The sequence below is a fragment of the Borostomias antarcticus genome (genome assembly GCF_949987555.1).
Source record: "Borostomias antarcticus genome assembly, chromosome: 17".
In the NCBI taxonomy this organism is placed as follows: domain Eukaryota; kingdom Metazoa; phylum Chordata; class Actinopteri; order Stomiiformes; family Stomiidae; genus Borostomias; species Borostomias antarcticus.
The window spans coordinates 1,127,340-1,146,038 of NC_140250.1; the positions used below are offsets into that span (position 1 = coordinate 1,127,340).

General features: G+C 46.4%; 3 protein-coding genes across 3 annotated transcripts; 1 reads left to right on the plus strand and 2 right to left on the minus strand.

Annotated features, from left to right (window-relative positions):
• Positions 1-1,254, minus strand: LOC311319910 (homeobox and leucine zipper protein Homez-like; the record flags this gene model as incomplete). The annotated part of the gene is made up of 1 exon (XM_084451540.1): positions 1-1,254. One exon carries the CDS (start codon positions 1,252-1,254, stop codon positions 1-3), a length of 1,254 nt encoding a protein of 417 aa, XP_084307666.1.
• Positions 1,255-4,156: 2,902 nt separating this feature from the next.
• Positions 4,157-11,606, minus strand: gmpr2 (guanosine monophosphate reductase 2). Its single transcript, XM_084452237.1, has 10 exons — positions 11,534-11,606; positions 10,766-10,896; positions 10,315-10,434; positions 8,841-8,924; positions 8,189-8,362; positions 7,838-7,919; positions 7,591-7,697; positions 6,986-7,028; positions 6,632-6,791; positions 4,157-5,476 (listed from the first exon to the last, which is right to left on the minus strand). Exons 2-10 carry the CDS (start codon positions 10,850-10,852, stop codon positions 5,287-5,289), a joined length of 1,047 nt encoding a protein of 348 aa, XP_084308363.1. The 5' UTR covers positions 10,853-10,896; positions 11,534-11,606; the 3' UTR covers positions 4,157-5,286.
• Positions 11,607-11,958: 352 nt separating this feature from the next.
• Positions 11,959-14,977, plus strand: LOC311320057 (ubiquitin-like protein NEDD8). The gene is made up of 4 exons (XM_084451705.1): positions 11,959-12,098; positions 12,310-12,357; positions 12,729-12,811; positions 14,205-14,977. Exons 1-4 carry the CDS (start codon positions 12,081-12,083, stop codon positions 14,323-14,325), a joined length of 270 nt encoding a protein of 89 aa, XP_084307831.1. The 5' UTR covers positions 11,959-12,080; the 3' UTR covers positions 14,326-14,977.
• The last annotated feature ends 3,722 nt before the right edge of the window (positions 14,978-18,699 follow it).

Consider the following 18,699-nt stretch of genomic DNA (forward strand, 5'->3'; position numbering starts at 1 on the left):
CTATGACCGTGCCCCTGGGCAGAGCTCCTTCCGACTCTGCGCCCTGACCTTGGCCAGGATCCTCTCCTGGTCCGTGGCGGTCATCCAACCCACCTTGAACTTCTTGATGTGGTAGCGCATGTCCCCGAACCACTGTGTGAGGTCGCGGCGCGGGAGCCCGGTCAGTCTTTCCAACTCGTTGTACTCTACGACGTCGGGCCACTGGTTGGTCAGAAAGGTGTGCCTGAGAAACGTCACCTGGCCCAGGGTCTTCTTCTTCAGGCGAGGGCCCATCATTCTTCTGCACGCCTTCTGGAACTCGGGGCTGGTCGGGCTCAGGTGCAGGGTGGGGTCAGGTCCTCCGTGGCCGTTGGTGACTGGATGCTTCTCGTCGACGACTGCTTCACTTCTCTCCTCCGTCTGGTCTGAGGTGGCGGCGGCGCCGCGTCCCTGGATGCCGAGCGTCCTCTCCCGATTGGCTGCTTCTACCGGCGTTTCCTGTTCTTTCTCAGCCCGCCTGTCACAGCCACTGACCACTGGTTTGACGTCAGCCAGGTTGAGGGTGCCGACCGCCTTGTCAACGCCACCGCCGCCTGAGTGATTCAAGGGCGCCCCGACACAAGCCTGCGTCTGAGATGGGGGGAGTGGCAAGTGCTGGCCGTGGATCTCCACTGGCTCTGGTTTCTGGCGGCGGGCTGTGGAGCGGCGGTTGGTGAACCACTTGGAGATGATCTTCATCTTGAGGCCCGTCTCCCTGTGCAGGCGAAGGAGTTCCTTTCTAGAGGGCGTCTGGTTTTGCCAGAAGCTGTTCCACAGCTGGGTGTGCTTAATGGGGTGGCCGGGTCCAAGCTTGAGTGGCACCAGTTCGGGCCGTAAGCTCGTCTGAGAGGGGCAGCCGGACGACAGCTGCTCCTCCTCCTTCGCCTCATTCACCCTAGAGGATGACTTCTCTTTCTCTCTGGTCGTTTTCTTCTGTCTGCCCCCTCCATCCGCTGGCTGTGACCCGCACAGCTTGGCGCGTACCTCGCAGATCTCCTCGCCGTTCCAGCTGATGCCGTAGTGGAGCCTCTGGACCATGAACCACACCCTGACCTGGTCCAGGACCAGAGAGTGGCGGAGGGCGAGGGCGCTCATCTCCGGTAGGGTCGGGTAAGGGAACGCATCGAAACTCCCCTTGAGCGCCAACTCTGCCGCCACGCCCAGCTGCTGGGTCTTCTCTTCCGAGCGCGTCCAGATGAGCTTCCGGTCCTCGGTGACCAGTGGGAGACACAGCATTGTGTCTCCACAACCTGAGAAAGAGTGAATAAGACTTGCTCAGCACTATAGGCCTAGGCTACATGGGCTACTGCTTGATTGCATTAATGTCTGTGCTCATAATTGTCCCTGCAATAAACCTCTTTGGCATGAACTTCCATGCCAATAAAGCACAATTAATTAAATAGAAAGACTAGCACAATTAATTGAATAGAAAGACGTAGTTAATTATTAAACAAAAATGGAATTTGTAGCTAATCAAATAACGTTGTAGGCTATAGTACTTATCGTTACCTAGTCAGGCGCTGTGTCGTGTAGGCTAGGGCAGATACTATAACGTCACTTCCCTAATCAATAAATGCAATGTTTATCCAGCTAAAACTCAAAGCTAACATCAACTTAATTGGTTAAAGAGATAGCTTTCAGTTAGCTAATCCAGTCTGCAGACAAAAAAGGCGAACACAAACCGTTAATTAGCGACTAGTAAGAAGATGAAGGGACACGGATCCAGGACGGAGCAAGACATTCCCAACGGATAACCTATCTGCTTGATTTATTACAACGCATTTAGAGAAAATAGGGACTGCCTCTAGTGGCCAGGATGGATTTTATGCTACGCAAGGAATAATAATAATAATATTTTTTCGCTAAACACAGATTAGTCTAACGCTCACCATGGCACTGAAGTCTTGATAAAACATTTGAAATTCGCTCGGCGGACATCATTGGATCTACTACATGCGAAGGGACAGGGCGGACAAAATAATACTCAACTTTGGGGAGAAACTAACGTTAGAGAAGGAACAACGACGTTAACTACAACTACAAAAGGACGTTAACCACACAAAGAGAACCATGCTTGAGGTTTGCGAGGCTCCAGTTGGCAGGGATCAGGAAGTTAGGTTATCATTTATTGTGATTTGTGTACCGAAGACAGGAGACCAGCACAGAAGACTTATGTCAAGTGTGAGGTCTCCATGTGTTGTCCAGCATTTACAGGACCACTTGACCATCCCGGCGATGAAGAAACACCCTCTCTCCAAGCCCAGAGCCCCACCTGAGGGTGTCACCGAGTGCCCCCACCACGGCAAGCTCGTTTAGTACAACTGCTTAGACGACCTCACTATCGCGTGTGTGTCCTGCGCCATTGAGGACGAGCATCACCGCCACAACATGAAGACCTTCCCTACCGCTCACAGAGAGCTGGAACTTAGACCTTCCCTACCGCTCACAGAGAGCTGGAAGACCTTCCCTACCGCTCACAGAGAGCTGGAAGACCTTCCTTACCGCTCACAGAGAGCTGGTTGAAAAGCTAACGGCTGCGCAGACGGCCTTGTTCGAAGCAAGAGCGGGAAGGCCTCGCGCTGGAGACCTGGGAGAAGTAATGGTGCATTCGTTTGTGGTCGGAAGTGGCAAGTGGCAAAATACCTACCTCCGACCTGTGTGCATTCAGCTATATACCATTATATCAGTTACCTAGTTATATCTATATACCATTATATCACAGTTACCTAGTTATATCTATATACCATTATATCACAGTTACCTAGTTATATCTATATACCATTATATCACAGTTACCTAGTTATATCTATATACCATTATATCACAGTTACCTAGTTATATCTATATACCATTATATCACAGTTACCTAGTTATATCTATATACCATTATATCACAGTTACCTAGTTATATCTATATACCATTATATCACAGTTACCTAGTTATATCTATATACCATTATATCACAGTTACCTAGTTATATCTAGTGCATTCGAGCAACTGGGGGCTGAGAAACATCCGAATTTGCGACGAGGAAGTGCGAGTTCATGAGGTGTTTTATTTAATCATTCCTAGCAAGTCGCAATTTGCCACCTCCCAGTTAGAAACGAACGCACCACAAGAGCGGGAAGGCCTCGCGCTGGAGAGCTGGGAGAAGCAAGAGCGGGAGAGGCTGAGCCAATCACAGCTCAGTTCTCTCGGCACACAGTCCTATGCTCAGACTGTTTTCACGGCGGACAAGTCGCCATGGAGTTCCTCGAAGAGAGAACGCAGAGTCCGCCCTCAGGTCACCCCTGTTTCAGGGTCAAACGGAGTCGATAAAGTTCCCCGTCCAAACTGCGTAGAGGTAGTCTGGGACATTCCCTCGGCCTCTGTCCTTCTAGGGGCGAGCATTGCCAGAGGACCGAGCTCAATTAGAGTCCAATTAGGGAGTCCAATTAGAGGCCCCCGACCTGACTCCCTTTGTCACCATGGGGACAGCGGATGCTACAACCATACGACCAAAACAACCAGAGCAGCTCTGGCTATGCCCGTGTGGAAAGGTTCACCGTCTAGAACAAAATCACTGATTGCTCAGGGTATAGTGGTTATTCACCATCATATGGTGGGTATGAGTCGTACGCATCATATCCTGTGAGTTCTAAGTGGTCTCCCTGTAGCTGTGGAAGGCTTGTGGGTACAGCATACACAGAGGTCCTCTGTGAGCTTGTGTGAATTGATGATATGACATATATTGTGTATATTCATGTGTATTCTTCACTAGTACTGAGTAGGAATTTCTCCTATTTGGGGTCTTTGATAATGGTATGTCTCTGAGAAGGTAACTCAGGTCTCTTTTGAAGAACATAGATGATTGTGTAATTTGTGATGGATTACCATGGATGATTGTGCAAAGCATTTGTGATGGATTAACAGTATGCCATTGTGATCTACCTAATCTAATCATAGTATTTTTGAGGTTGAGTGCATGAAGGGGGACTTTGCCTCCCTCTAGTGGTACATAACAGACCTATTTGGATCTAGATGCCAGTGAGTTTATGATTGTGTGCAGATGTACAGTATGTGAACGCATCTCTACTGCGACTTTCATTTCAATATTCAAATGTTAAATAAACCAACTTAAACGCAAATCATAGGGAATGCTTTTTTATTGGCCGAACTTGAACAACTTTCAAAAGTTGACAAGGTCCAACGTGGACAAGGTGCAACATGTATGGAAACAGAGAAACATTCTTATAATTATAAATATCCCAATCTCAACCCAACTGCCATCACAGAAATCATCAGTCAGTTATATTACACCATAATGATGCATGGACAGCGAAAAACAGATATAGATATATTTAAGGCTTATATCTTAAAGCTGACAACTGCGTATCACCTACAGTAGAGTAAGTTACATATAAGTAGAAGTACTGATTTGCATTTGGGATCTTACCAGGGATCTACTGTGACCCAGTGAAATGTTAAAAAAACGACCATCATTTGTAACTGACATAAGTTTAGCGAATTGAAACTTGCAGTACTTGTCAGTTGTATTCAGAACTTCTAATACTAATACTTGGTCCATAAAGAAACTAACTCTGGAAATATGAATAGAATATCCCATTTAAAACAAATCATCAAGTGCAAGATAAAGTGAATTTCTGAAAATGTAAATCTGCTATTACAAATAATGTTACATTTCTATTGAAAAAAACAACAACATACAGCTTATCCTGTAAATGGCATGTTGCTTTCCAGCTTGGCGGTGAGGTTTTAAAAGCAGTTTGAGATCGAGAGTTAAGAAGAAGCGTTTAGGAATCACCTCAGGACAGAGAGACCTGCAAAGAAGGCCTTTGGAATTAAAATGGGAATGATTGAGCATGGCACTTAGAAAACCTTTAAAAACAAACAAACGTGTAGACAGATAGACAGTAGTTTATCTAATTATATCCTAGATAGTGCATTAGAACAACAGGTGAAACCAGCACTGGACCTTGTTTAGAAACACCGTCTCAGAAACGTATTCTTATGTAACTGCGTGTGTGTGTGTGTGCGTATATGAGAGAAAGAGAGAGAGACAGCATCCATGTGACAGAGAGGGAGAGAGACACAGACAGCATCCATGTGACAGAGAGAGAGAGAGAGAGAGAGACACATAGACAGCGTCCATATGACAGAGAGAGAGAGAGGGAGGGGGGTCAGGCCGCATCCATGTGACAGAGAGGCAGAGAGGTCAGGCAGCAGAGCCGACGGGCCCTCTCCTCCGGCCCCTGGGGCCCTCGCCCCTAGCTGTCGTTGCCGAAGACGGTGTTCAGCTGCTGGGTGACCCTGATGAAGGTGGTCCTACGGCTCAGCTCCTTCAGCTTGGCCGCGCCCACGTAGGTGCAGGTGGAGCGCACGCCGCCCAAGACGTCCCGCATTGTCGCCTCCACGGGCCCTTTGTAGACGACCTCCACGGTCTTCCCCTCGGACGCCCTGGAAGGACAGAGGGAGAGACGTTTCAGTGACCCGACTCCTCACCTTGAAAGCCCGTTGGACACCCACGTAACCCGGGTTCTGGTTCCGTGACCCGGCCTCTCTGCCTACAGTACACAAGTAGGGCAGCAAGCACATGACCCTACTTTCACCGGTCATACATGGCTGCCTCATGGACTATTATGAACCAATAGTACCAGTCAACGTTCACTCCTCTGCTTCTCCACGAAGGAGATGCCCTCTCAGTTCCTATCTTAACTCTTAACCCTCTCAGTTCCTATCTTAACTCTTAACCCTCTCAGGTCCTATCTTAACTCTTAACCCTCTCAGTTCCTATCTTAACTCTTAAAGAACAATGCTCATTTTTGACAACCTGGACCTTATTTACGACATATTATAAGACGTTTGACTCACTGAGATCACTTTGGTGTAGTTCGGAGGCATGTAGAAGAAATTAAAAATCCAGCGCGAGCCAGTATATCCATGTAATGGCGGTGGTGGGTGCACCGAGAATGCAGATTCTAAAAATCTATTTTCTGCCGCGAAACGGTTGTTTTCATCAATCTGTCTTCATGAATCGCTAGTTGTGCTTACATAGAGCGTAGGCCTGTTGTGGTTGTTCACATGCCTCTGTAATATGATCTTTAGAAACGTCTTTCGAAACGAAATAGCTTCCCCACTTGCTCCAGCACGCTGTGCGCATGCATGCTGGAGCAAGTGGGGAAGCTATTTCGTGTCTAAAGATGTTTCTAAAGATCATTACATTGATATACTGGCTCGCGCTGGATTTTAAATTTATTCTACATGCCTCCGAACTACACCAAAGTGATCTCGGTGAGTCAAACGTCTTATAATATGTCGTAAATAAGGTCCAGGTTGTCAAAAACGAGCATTGTCCTTTAACCCTCTCAGTTCCTATCTTAACTCTTAACTCTATCTTAAGAGCCACTTTTATGAGTGCTGAATTGCAGCTATTCTCACCATCTGTAAACTTAACACATTCAACCCTCTGATGTCATACTTTGACTCTCTGAGCCACGCCTCCTAGCTGTGTAAAATCCAAAAAAAATCTATTTTAAAGGACCTGTAACAACCACCCATAGCCTTCGATAGTCAGCCGCCCCGAAAGCCGGGCGAGCGGTCTCTCTCTCTGACCTGTACTCGGCCACGCCCCCCGCGTGCCTCTTCATGGCGGTGTCGGAGCTCATGCCGTAGAACAGCTTGTACTTCTTCCCGTTCTTCTCGATGGTCTCGCCGCCGCTCTCCGAGTGGCCCGCCAGCATTCCGCCCAGCATCACGAAGTCCGCCCCCGCGCCTGTCGGACCCCGACGACATGAAGGTTAGGACTCGGACACACACAGGTTAGGGTTAGTTAGAACCAGACTCGGACACACACAGGTTAGGGTTAGTTAGAATCGGACTCAGACACACACAGGTTAGGGTTAGTTAGAATCGGACTCAGACACACACAGGTTAGGGTTAGTTAGAATCAAACGCAACAAGTCTCACCGAAGGCCTTGGAGACGTCACCTGGGCACGTGCATCCACCATCCTGCATGAGAGAGAGAGAGAGAGAGAGGGAAAGAGAGAAAGAGAGAGGGAGAAATAAAGAGATAGAGAAAGAAAGAGAGAGAAAGAAAGAAAGAAAGAGAGAGAGGGAGAGAGAGAGAAAGAGAGAGAGGGAAAGAGAGAAAGAGAGAGAGGGAGAGAGAGAGAGAAAGAAAGAGAGAGTGAAAGAAAGAGAGAGAGGGAGAGAGAGAGAGAAAGAGAAAGAAAGAGAGAAAGAAAGAGAGAGAGAAAGTAAGAGAGAGAGAAAGAAAGAGAGAGAGGAATGTAGGTTTTAGAAAACAGAGGACTGTCTGGCCCTCAGAACCAGCCAGATAAAGGAGGCATTCTCAGGGTCATATATCCACTCAAGGAAGGCGTCTCTTACAGTAACCAGCCCCCCTGACCCCACCGGCACAAACACGCAACTTGCAGAGTGTATTAACCCTTTATAAACCCTTTGTAAACCCTAGTTGGCCACCCTATTTGCTGTGGCTGAAAGGATAGACTTTAATACCTCTAGTCTCTGTAGGCGTCTTATTCCGTACGGATCACAAGTGTGCACTCACTGAGATGATGTGTCCTCCCAGACCGTGGGCGGCATCGGCGCACTCGATCACGGCGCTGAGCTGGGGGTAGCCCACCCCGGTTTTCTTGCGGGTGGTGCATACGGACCCTGCGCACACACACACACACACACACACACACACAAAGGGGGGGGGGGGTGATCAGAGACTTCTCCACCACACGGTTTGCCGTGCGTCGAGCGTCTAGCGAAATGCCGGAGCCCCCCGGGCGGCCCGGCTGTCGGCTCACCTGGTCCGATGCCTACTTTGATGATGTCGGCGCCGGCCAGGATCAGCTCCTCCACCATCTCTCCGGTGACCACGTTCCCCGCCTGAGGGACAGAGGACGCAATTCAACACCTGACAGCCATCTTAATAACAAAGGCGTAACCGTAGAAGAAACCTCCGGAGGTATGTTCAGTGTCTGAACGTGTGTGTGTGTGTGTGTGTGTTTGTGTGTGTGTGTGTGTGTGAGAGAGAGAGAGAGAGAGGAGGAGGAGGAGAAGAATGAGGGAGAACGAGTGCCTTCGGTGAAAGTGTATAACGTGCGTCTACAGTGACACCCGACGACGGAGGCGACTAAAGACCATTTTGTTTTTACCATGATGGTGTGCGACGGGTATTTCTGCCGCACGTCCTTCACGAAGTGGACAAAGTGCTCCGAGTAGCCGTTGGCCACGTCCACGCAGATGTACTGCAGCTGAGGCACGGCTGCTAGGATCGCGCCCAGACGCTCGAAGTCCCCGTCACTCGTCCCTGAACTGACCGCCACACTCTGAGAGAGAGAGAGAGAGAGAGAGAAGAGATAGAGAGTGAGAGAGGGAGAGGGAGAGAAGAGATAGAGAGTGAGAGTGAGGGAGGGAGAGGGAGAGAGAGAGAGAGAGAGAGAGAGAGAGAGGGAGAGTGAGAGGGAGAGTGAGAGAGAGTGAGAGAGAGTGAGAGGGAGAGGGAGAGAGTGAGAAGAGAGAGAGAGTGGCAGAGGGGTATACAGAGAGAGAGAGAGGGGGAGAGAGGGAGAGAGAGAGAGAGTGAGAAGAGATAGAGTGAGAGGGAGAGAGAGAGAGAGAGAGAGAGAGAGTGAGTGAGAGGGAGAGTGAGAGAGTGAGAAGAGAGAGAGAGGCAGAGGGGTATACAGAGAGAGAGAGAGTGATAGAGGTGTTAATACATATTGAATAGTGCGCTGTTGGGTTGATACTTCCTGTCAGGTTGATACTTCCTGGTGTAGCGCGCTAGGCCGTACGTATGGACTTTACCTGCACACACTCAGGATGCTTTGTTGCAAACTCCTTCCACTCGTCCAGAGAGTAATGCTTGTGAATGGCGGTGAAGAGAGTGAACTACAGGCGAGAGAGAGAGAGAGAGAGAGAGAGAGAGAGGGAGAGAGAGAGAGAGAGAGGGAGAGAGAGAGGGACAGAGAGAGGGAGAGAGGACGAAGGACATCTTAGAATCATCCATTGCATGATCTCGGGTAGAATCATACGTTTTTAATCTTGCTTTTATCATGTTTTATCATAGTTTTACTCAATTTTAATATTATTTTATTCTCATTTTTAATTTTTTACCGTTTCTTATTTTCTATTTCTCTTTTACCATATTATGTTCCATCCTGTTTTATTTTCTTATTTTACTTTTCTTAATTCAACTACTAATAAACTATGTTTTTATTTATTCTGTAAAGCACTGTGTGCTACATTTGCTTGTATGAACATGGGCTATATAAATACAATTGACTGACTTTGATATTGCATCTGCCTTTGCTAAATGTACCACGTCAGGTTGAACGTGATTGTGTAGGTCAGGGGTGTCAAACTCAAATACACAGTGGGCCAAAATTTAAAACTTGAACAAAGTCGCGGGCCAACATTGAACAAATGAATATTTTAATATGGACCCAAACAAGTTTTGCTTTAACATTGAATATGGAACAAGCAACGCTTATTACCATACAATATATAACTTAATAGTGCAGACATGCAAAATCGAATTTCAAATAAAAAACACATCAATGTTATTCATTTATAAAATAACATTTAAATAAAAATCGTATGCCTCTTTTATATTTGCAGCCTTCTGATTTAAATATCAAAATAAACTTTTTTCACAGGCTATTAAATTTAAAAATAAAATAACAATAATAAATGAATCATGTCCAGGTCCTTGTACTTGTCGTGGTGTTTCGTTTCATAGTGTCGTCTAATGTTGTACTCCTTAGTTATAGCCACGTTGGCTCCACAAACAAGGCAAACAGGTCTATCTTTTACATATGTAAACAGATATTCTGCCTCCCACCTGTCCAGAAAGCTTCTGTTTTCTGCCTTTCTTTTCGCCATTTTAAAGAAGGGGTAACACGGTTACAGTTGTAGTATGAGATTGCTATGACTACTATCACAGAAGAGAGGGCGTTTCTGGGTCCTGTCTTGATTGACGCGCCAAAACCACAGCAGAGCATTATGGGATTTGTAGTATTAGCGGTGAATACGCTGTATAATACTGGCGGGCCAGCTCTAGTAGTCATTTGGTATTGCCTCGCGGGCCAAATATAATTACACTGCGGGCCAAATTAGGCCCGCGGGCCAGAGTTTGACACCAATGGTGTAGGTCAAACGTGATTTGTAGGTCTGGAATATGTAGGGGTGGGACCTATGCCCACCCTCCCATTGCTCTCTGTAAAGCGCATTGTGTTGCCTCTGTGTATGAAATGAGCTTTGCAAATAAAGTTTGACTTACCTCGTGCAAGGCCAACGCCATCTCGAAGGTCCCGACCGTGTCCATGTTGGCGGCGATGATGGGGATGCCTCGGTAGCTCCCCTTCGAGTTCCTGAAGGTGTAGCTCCTCATCAGGTCCACCTGGGTGTGGAAGACAGGGGTCATGTACCTGAGGACTGGCCTGTAGAAGGGCACTCAGACTGCTAACCCTAACCCTCCTCTCCCTAGCCCACAACCAAATCTGGAGCTTAACTGTCTACGAGACCAGCCTCCTCCCTATGCTCTGTGCAACAGTGGAGAAATAAGGAGATTGGATAGGTGTAAGTTATATGGTAGTTCATCTGTCTATCTTGGAATTTGAGATTAGCCAGGTGCACGTTTGAGGTGTGCTGCTGGTAAACTGAAGATAGTACACAATGCACGATAGGTCGATTCAGACAGGTACAGTAGGTACAGTAGGTACAGTAGCTACCTCGCTACGCGATTTCAGAGTGCTCCGTTTCGGACGAAGCAGCACGTCTTTGAAGTCCAGCTTGATGTCATTCTCAATGCGAGGCATCCTGGATACGGCTGTGTTACTGCGACAGGGGATCTTCTGGAGAGCTGATAGGGAGTAGGGATGACACAGCAAATAAGACACGTTTCTTACCCCCCCACCCCCCCCACCCCCAGATAGCAAGCGGAACTGGGCCATATACAGGCCAGATCTGGCCCTTGTGGCTTAGTTCCGGCCCATAAATGGCCCAGAATCATTACACATCTGCTTGCTATCTGGGCCATCTCTCTCTCTCTCTCTGTGAGACACTCACACACTCACACACGCACGCACACACACACACACACACACACACACACACACACACACACACACACACACACACACACACAGTAGCTTCATTTATTACTCACATCATGCACTCACATGTGTGCGCAATTCAATAACGAGCTGTTCATTGGCGTGGTTGAGAATTGAATTTGGCGTGTTTTCTGAGTACATGTTAATCATTACAGATTTCTAGAAAATGCGTTTCTTAAAATGTAGTTACTAAGGTCATACTAACGTCAGCCACACTAGCAGGGCCTCGCTATACCAGTGTCATTGATCAAAATGGAAGAGTTAGCAAGAACAATCTGTTCAAAACAGCACAAAGGTCATTATGCAGTGTTATAATTAGCTATCGATCTACAATTGTGCCCGATATATAAACTTATTTTCACATCTGATGCATAATCTACTTACCTTTAGGAAATATGACAAGACGGTGGCTTGTTTCACTGCTTCTCGTACCGAATACAGGGATGATTGTGGCGCATCTCTATTGCAAAGTTACTCTTGTAGTTGTTTGACTCTGCTTTCACTGTAGAAGTGGCTCAAAAAGACTACAAACAAAATACTTGGTTTACGTCCCTGGAAAAGTGTCGTGAAATGTACCGACTACACCGAGCGTAGCAGAACAAACTTTTGATTAAAAAAAAAAAGGAGATATTTCAGATATGTAAATATGTAGGCTAAATGATCATATATGCTCAGTATCTCGACATATTTATCACACATATGTTGCAAATCTCATACATTAACTGAAATGATGTCGCGGAACCTCTTTATTACAAGCAAAGGGAGAGTGGGGAAGACTGTCGCTGAAACACCAGAATATCAGTTCAGTTTTGTGAGGAACGCTGTAGTAGGAATTTTACTGTGTAGGTTGCGAGCTTTATTTAGGCTTTATAACAATAATACTTAGATATATTATTTTGTATTTAATGTTTTAAAAGCAAAATAAGTCACTATGTTGATTAAAGTAAAGGTAAGTTTTACTTAGCTTTGTAAAAAGCCAAACGTTAGGCTACCGTAGGATAACGTTAAGGCCCATTTGTTTTGCCTTTCAAAGCAGCTTTTAGTAGCCTTTGGGAATATAAATATTTAGCCTACCAGTATCTTTATTTATGCACTGTTATTTGCATCTAGCGAAGTTCCCTTACCCTCTTGACACATCTGCTCTCCGTTCCCATTAACAGACACTCACTGGAAAGGAGATTGAGATTGACATAGAGCCCACGGATAAAGTAAGTTGCTTTCTTATCGTACTTAATGCTTAAAATGTTGTCAAGTTAACTATATACGCTGTCTTGCCCGGTGGGAGGGTGCTTGTGTGTGTGTGTGTGTGTGTGTGTGTGTGTGTGTGTGTGTGTGTGTGTGTGAGAGAGAACGAGAGGGAGAGTGAAAGAGAAGAGATTGCAGATACATGACAAATTGTGTCTCTATGAGTATGTCTGTCTCTGTGAGTGTCTCTGTGAGTGTGTGTGTGTCTCTGTGTGAGTTTGTGTGAGTGCGTGCCTGTGTGAGTCTCTCTCTCTCTCTCTCTCTCTCTCTCTCTCTCTGTGTCTCTCTCTCTGTCAAAATGCCCAGTCATTCATTGTGATGATGTGTGTGTCAGGTGGAGCGAATCAAGGAGAGGGTGGAGGAGAAGGAGGGCATTCCTCCCCAGCAACAGAGACTGATCTACAGCGGAAAGCAGATGTAAGACAGTCACCCTGTCTCACTCCCACCTCAGTCACCCTGTCTCACTCCCACCTCAGTCACCCTGTCTCACTCCCACCTCAATCACCCTGTCTCACTCCCACCTCAGTCACCCTGTCTCACTCCCATCTCAATCACCCTGTCTCACTCCCACCTCAGTCACCCTGTCTCCCTCCCACCTCAGTCACCCTGTCTCCCTCCCACCTCAATCACCCTGTCTCACTCCCACCTCAGTCACCCTGTCTCACTCCCACCTCAGTCACCCTGTCTCACTCCCACCTCAGTCACCCTGACTCCCAACTCAATCTCACTTTAATGCAGCATGACGCCCAGTCTGGGGCTGTGTTCGGAATCGCTCCCTATTCACTATATAGTGCACTATATAGGGCGTCAGCCATTTTGTTTGTAGTGTCCGAATTCTCCACGGAATTTTCGTTCCCTATATAGTCCACTATTTATTACCCACAAGTCACCTTGATTTCCAGGGTACAGTGCATGTACCCTACATTTTCTCCGGTATACCACAATGCAATGCAGTTGACTTATCTCGCGAAGAGGGCTGTGAACGGAGGATGGCGGCGGCAACTTTCGTGTATAAACTGAAGGAACTCTAGCTTGCGGAGCTAAATCGTAAACATGTAATGTTTGTAAACATGTTACTTGATCGTGCGCTTCATAGCTAGCTAGGTAGCGCGGCTATAGCCAACGTTACATTGTGCAATTAATAGACAGGACCAAAGTAGAAAAACCACACATGCACATGATTAGAATTTAAATTTCAACACTTTATTTGGGATTTAACATTCAAAATGAACACACAAAAGCAAATCCGATACTACCTGATTGAGTACATCTCAACCTGCAGCGTGAATGCTCCCTGTTAGACTTGTTTGTTTACACGAGGGCGCATCCGCCTGCATCACACGAATGACCGACGCATTTTTGTGACGTTCGGTGTAGTGTCCGAATACTCCTTAAACCATTCCCTAGGTAGTTCACTACATAGTGAACCCTAATAGGGAATAGGGAGTGAGGGAACGAGGGAGCGATTCCGAACACAGCCTGTGTGTATCACTATAGTTTATCACTGGTCTACATGCTGTCCCTGTCCTCTCTAGCAATGCACAATTCACTGTGTGTAGTAATGTATACATTATATTTATATATAAAGCCTATTTTTCTAGGTCTATAAGTGACCTACCTATCTACCTTGAAGAACTACACCTGTGTCTCTGGGTGTGCCTAGCCTGTTGAGGCGAGCCTTGGGGTTTCTCAAGATGTCTTGGAGACATTTTATCACCTGGGATGACATGAGAGAAAAATGTAAATTATTTGAGTGCAAATTACCACATAAACATTCCTTTCCTTTCTACCATTTATTCGTCCCCTTCAGGAACGACGAGAAGACGGCAGCGGACTACAAGATCCAGGGGGGCTCTGTTCTACATCTGGTCCTCGCACTAAGAGGGGGGGAGGTCCTCCGGTGTCCCAGAATCCACCAGTCTGCCTTGTAACACCGCTGTCAACAGCCTTAGTAGAAGTCACCGTCGTCCACCCACCACCCCACCCAAGAGGGAAGAACTGACCTCAGATCAGATCTGGGTCAAACTCTACAGTCCGCAGAAACAGCGTGAAATTGTTGTCTGCGCTTGATTTTGACTGGCCGTTATAGTGACCCATTACAATCAACCATGGAAGGATTCCCATAAGTGCAAACTGAGGTGAAACAAACTCACTATGATCATTATGTTCAAGTATTTGACCTGTGTTTGACCCCCTCTTCCTCAGACCAGTGCGTCTGGGGATGACTTCATCCCACCTCCCCTGAAATACACTCCACCACGGAGATGAGTAAACATTGTTTTTATTTCCATAGCTCCCATCCACTCAGCCACTGCAGAGCTTTAATCAGACATTTTACACGGGCTTCACGCAATCTGTCCTCACCAGAATATGGTCTTCATGAATCGTGTCACCATTTTATGAAGTACTGATTTTTCATAACACCCCTGTGGTATTGTCATATCCAACCATGTCGTCTTCTCCCAGTCCAACCCCCTTAAGGCAGTCCCACCCCTTTAAGAACAGTCCATCCCCTTTAAGAACATCAGATTGATGAGGATGTTATGTTTACATATGTGTGTGAAAATGTGAGAAAGATGTTTTTTTTGTGGTCATATTATTTAGTTTATCATTAAAAAAACGAGTTACCATTAAGTGACGTTTCATGGTTATTAATAGAACTAACGTTCACACTGCTTAACTGTTCCATCTCCCCACAAGAAACAAAACAAACTCATCAGCATTTCATTCAGTATATAGATTTATTGAGCTATTCGTCTGTATGTACAGTCATAATGACAACTCACAAAAAATATCAGAGAGACTCCTAATGGGAATGACTAAACACAACAGCACTCATGATGTTCCAGAGAAACAATCATTGAATATTGCTTTTCTGCCCTTGTGGGTCACAATCAAATGACGCGGACTGGAATTATAAGAATTCATTCACATTTCGTGAGGTTGTGTTGCTATTCTACTAAAAAACAAAACTCATAACACATGTAATCTAGTTTCTGGATCAAGCAAAAATGTTGCTACTACTAGAAACTACAACTTGTTTGGTCTGTGCCATCAACGCGTGTGTGTGTGTGTGTGTGTGTGTGTGTGTGTGTGTGTGTGTGTGTGTGTGTGTGTCAAGGCACAGACCGCTGGGCAGTGCTTTTGGCCCAATGACAAGGCCTCAATTACATATCTACTGACATGTCCTGTGATAAAGACATATCTACTGACATGTCCTGTGATAAAGACATATCTACTGACATGTCCTGTGATAAAGACATATCTACTGACATGTCCTGTGATAAAGACATATCTACTGACATGTCCTGTGATAAAGACGGGCATTTTAAATGCCACAACTCTGGTATTCTCTGGCAGTGATGTACAATTGATAGTCGGTCATTCAGCTTGTGATGAAAGCCCCCACCTAACCCTAACACACTGTAGTGTAATGTGTCTGCTCTGTCAATTGTTCAGTACTATGACTTCTGTTATTAAAAAAATAAAGTAATTTCTGAGGTGAATGTTATAATGAAATGAGAGCTGATGTCACGGGGCAGCGTGGACAAAGAGGGCGCATCACTCCCCACAACAGGACAGCTCACCCTTTCCATGGAGGAAACGTTAATAGGTACACTACATATTTGTTATATATATATATATATATATATATATATATATATATATTTATATATATAGGCACAAAACACATCCGTGTCACATCACTTGCAGACATCTTAGACTCAGGTATACCCAGGCTGAGGCTTGCTGTACAACTACGTTGCCAACAGCAACCTAGACGGAATGTCCCTCGTCTCGTCTCGTTGGAGCCTGAAGTTTGAGCTACAGTACGGAGCGTGCCGAGGGTCAAACTCTATCACTTGTGCATTCTGACGAGGCGAATGTGAATCCGTCCCATTCTTTAGTGTGTACCGTGAATGACGGGGAACTAATTCCTCAAAGGATTTGCCATGAAGTACTCCTCTTCTAACAGAGCTCTTTAGTGTCCATTCATTGTCCAGCGGGTTTGGCAGTGTAGAGAAGGCAGTGTGGTTGTCCTGAGAAGTCCGTTTTCAGGTTAGAAGACGGGTGTGTCCGTCTGTCCTACAGCGTGACTGATGGGTCACGTGACTTGGTGCTGTGGTCTGATGGGCCACACCATCTAATGTATCTACAGTATCCATTACAATCAACCCAAGATGGATCATATCTCGGAGATTAGAGTGTGCGGGAGGTTTAGGGTTATACGTGTGTGGGAAATGTATGTATATATATACAGTATATATAATACTTATTTTGTTATCTTATTAAATTGACTCTGTAGATCACTTGTTTGAATAGTAGACATACAGTAAGAGATTTCTTCCTACGACAATACTGCATAATCCATTACTGATAACACTATATAGACACTAAGCCACCAAAACACTACTAACTTAGCTTATTCTACATACCGAACAGTGTGTGTGTGTCTGTGTGTAAAGTTGTGTGTGTGTGTGTGTGTGTGTGTGTGTGTGTGTATTTAAACCAGCCATTATTGTGATGCAGTTTGTATGTCTGCATATCAAGTACTCAATCAGCTGAGTTCTCTACGTGTGTATGACTGTGGTCAGCTTGTTAGAATGTGTCTTTAGTCCAGCAGACCAACGTTAACTGATTGAATGTCTTTTATGGATTCTGTTTCTGATTCTGTGGTTAAAATGAAGCCAGAGTCGGTGTAAAATCTCAAAACGGACACTTTGTTTAGTTTTCTTAAACATGAAAATTGTATTTCTTCAGAAATACCAGCATTAATCATCTCTCAATGTCAATAATAATACTATACCAATACCTACGCATAGGTATATTATGGATCTATTATGATTAAGGCAATTAAAAAGAGCTGGAACTGGATAGTACAGTACTCCAGACAAGCACATAGCCAGATTCCACCATGGCTCTTAGATGTATACCTCCGCAGTTGCAAGGGTAGAAAAATAGACCCCCCCCCAAAAAAACAACACTGAAACTATCATATGAGACTGAAATGATAATAATGACACATGGTATAAACAATTATAACAATTACCAAAACAAAAAAAGAAAAATTGGAATCCCAGTAATGTAGCTATTCAAAAATAAGACAGCATTTAATGTACTGACAACATGAAATTAATTGATTTGAATTTGACGGTTCTAGAAACAGAATACTTGGTATATTTACAACGCGTGACAAGAGACCAATAAAACACAGACCATGCAGACAGATCCACCACTGCCCAGCGAGGGTTCTTCAACAACGCCGCTCTTACAGCAGGAGTGTGTAGGGAATGTGTGGTGGAGGAGGAGGAGGAGGAGGAGGAGGAGGAGGAGGAGGAGGAGGAGGAGGAGGAGGAGGAGGAGGAAATGAAAGGCTCGTTTGTGTGATGGCGGCGAGTTGACACACGTCACGCTCGCCGAACACACAGGGGCCGCACCAGAACCGAGACGCGAGGACAAGATGGCCGACGGTTGTCTTTTCACTCCTTCCTTCATTTCCCCTTCTCCTCTTTCATCCTCCTTTCATTTCATTTCATTCTCTGTGGCGCGGCGGCGGCGCCCAAGCCGACGCGCCTGGTTAAGAACCCCAGTGTGTGTCGCTACAAGTGTTTGACTTTGTGTGTTGGCGGGCGTGCGCGCGTGTGTGTGTGTGTGTGCGCACGCGCCTACCTCTGCTACTGTGATTCACCTGAAAAAAGCCTAGCTCAGTGAGTGTGTGTGACTTTGTGAGTGTGTGTGTGTGTGCGAGTGTGTGTGTGTGTCGTAAAAGGGCGAAGCCGCGTCGGCGTCGCGTCCTCAGCAGTCCGCCTTTGCGTCCCCCTCTTTCGACAGGGCCGCCCTCGACTCCGCCTCCTCGCCGTCAGCGTCCGCCACGCTCGCCGTCTCTGCCGGGTACACCACCACGCAGAACTTCTGGCCCACGTACGTCATCTTGTCTGTAGGGACAGAGGGTAGGGGGGGGGGGGGGGAGTTAGGAGAGGCGTCAACGCCAACGACACACGCCAACGGTTGAGTCTCGCGCGTTCGGGACCCCGGGGGACCGGCGCCCGACGGCGTGCGGCCGGCGTGACCTACCGACGAAGGCGTCGACCCACTGCGGCTTGTTGTCCCAGTAGACGCCCAGGAAGTAGACGGGCACGCCGGTCAGCATGATGGCCAGGCCGATGCCACAGACCACGGGTTCGGAGTAGAGGGAGAAGATCAGCAGGAAGGCCCAGAACAGCAGGTAGATGACCGGCCACGCCAGGCTGATCTGAGGGGGCGGGGCGGGGAGAGAGAGGGGGTCAGTATACCCCCCAAAAAAC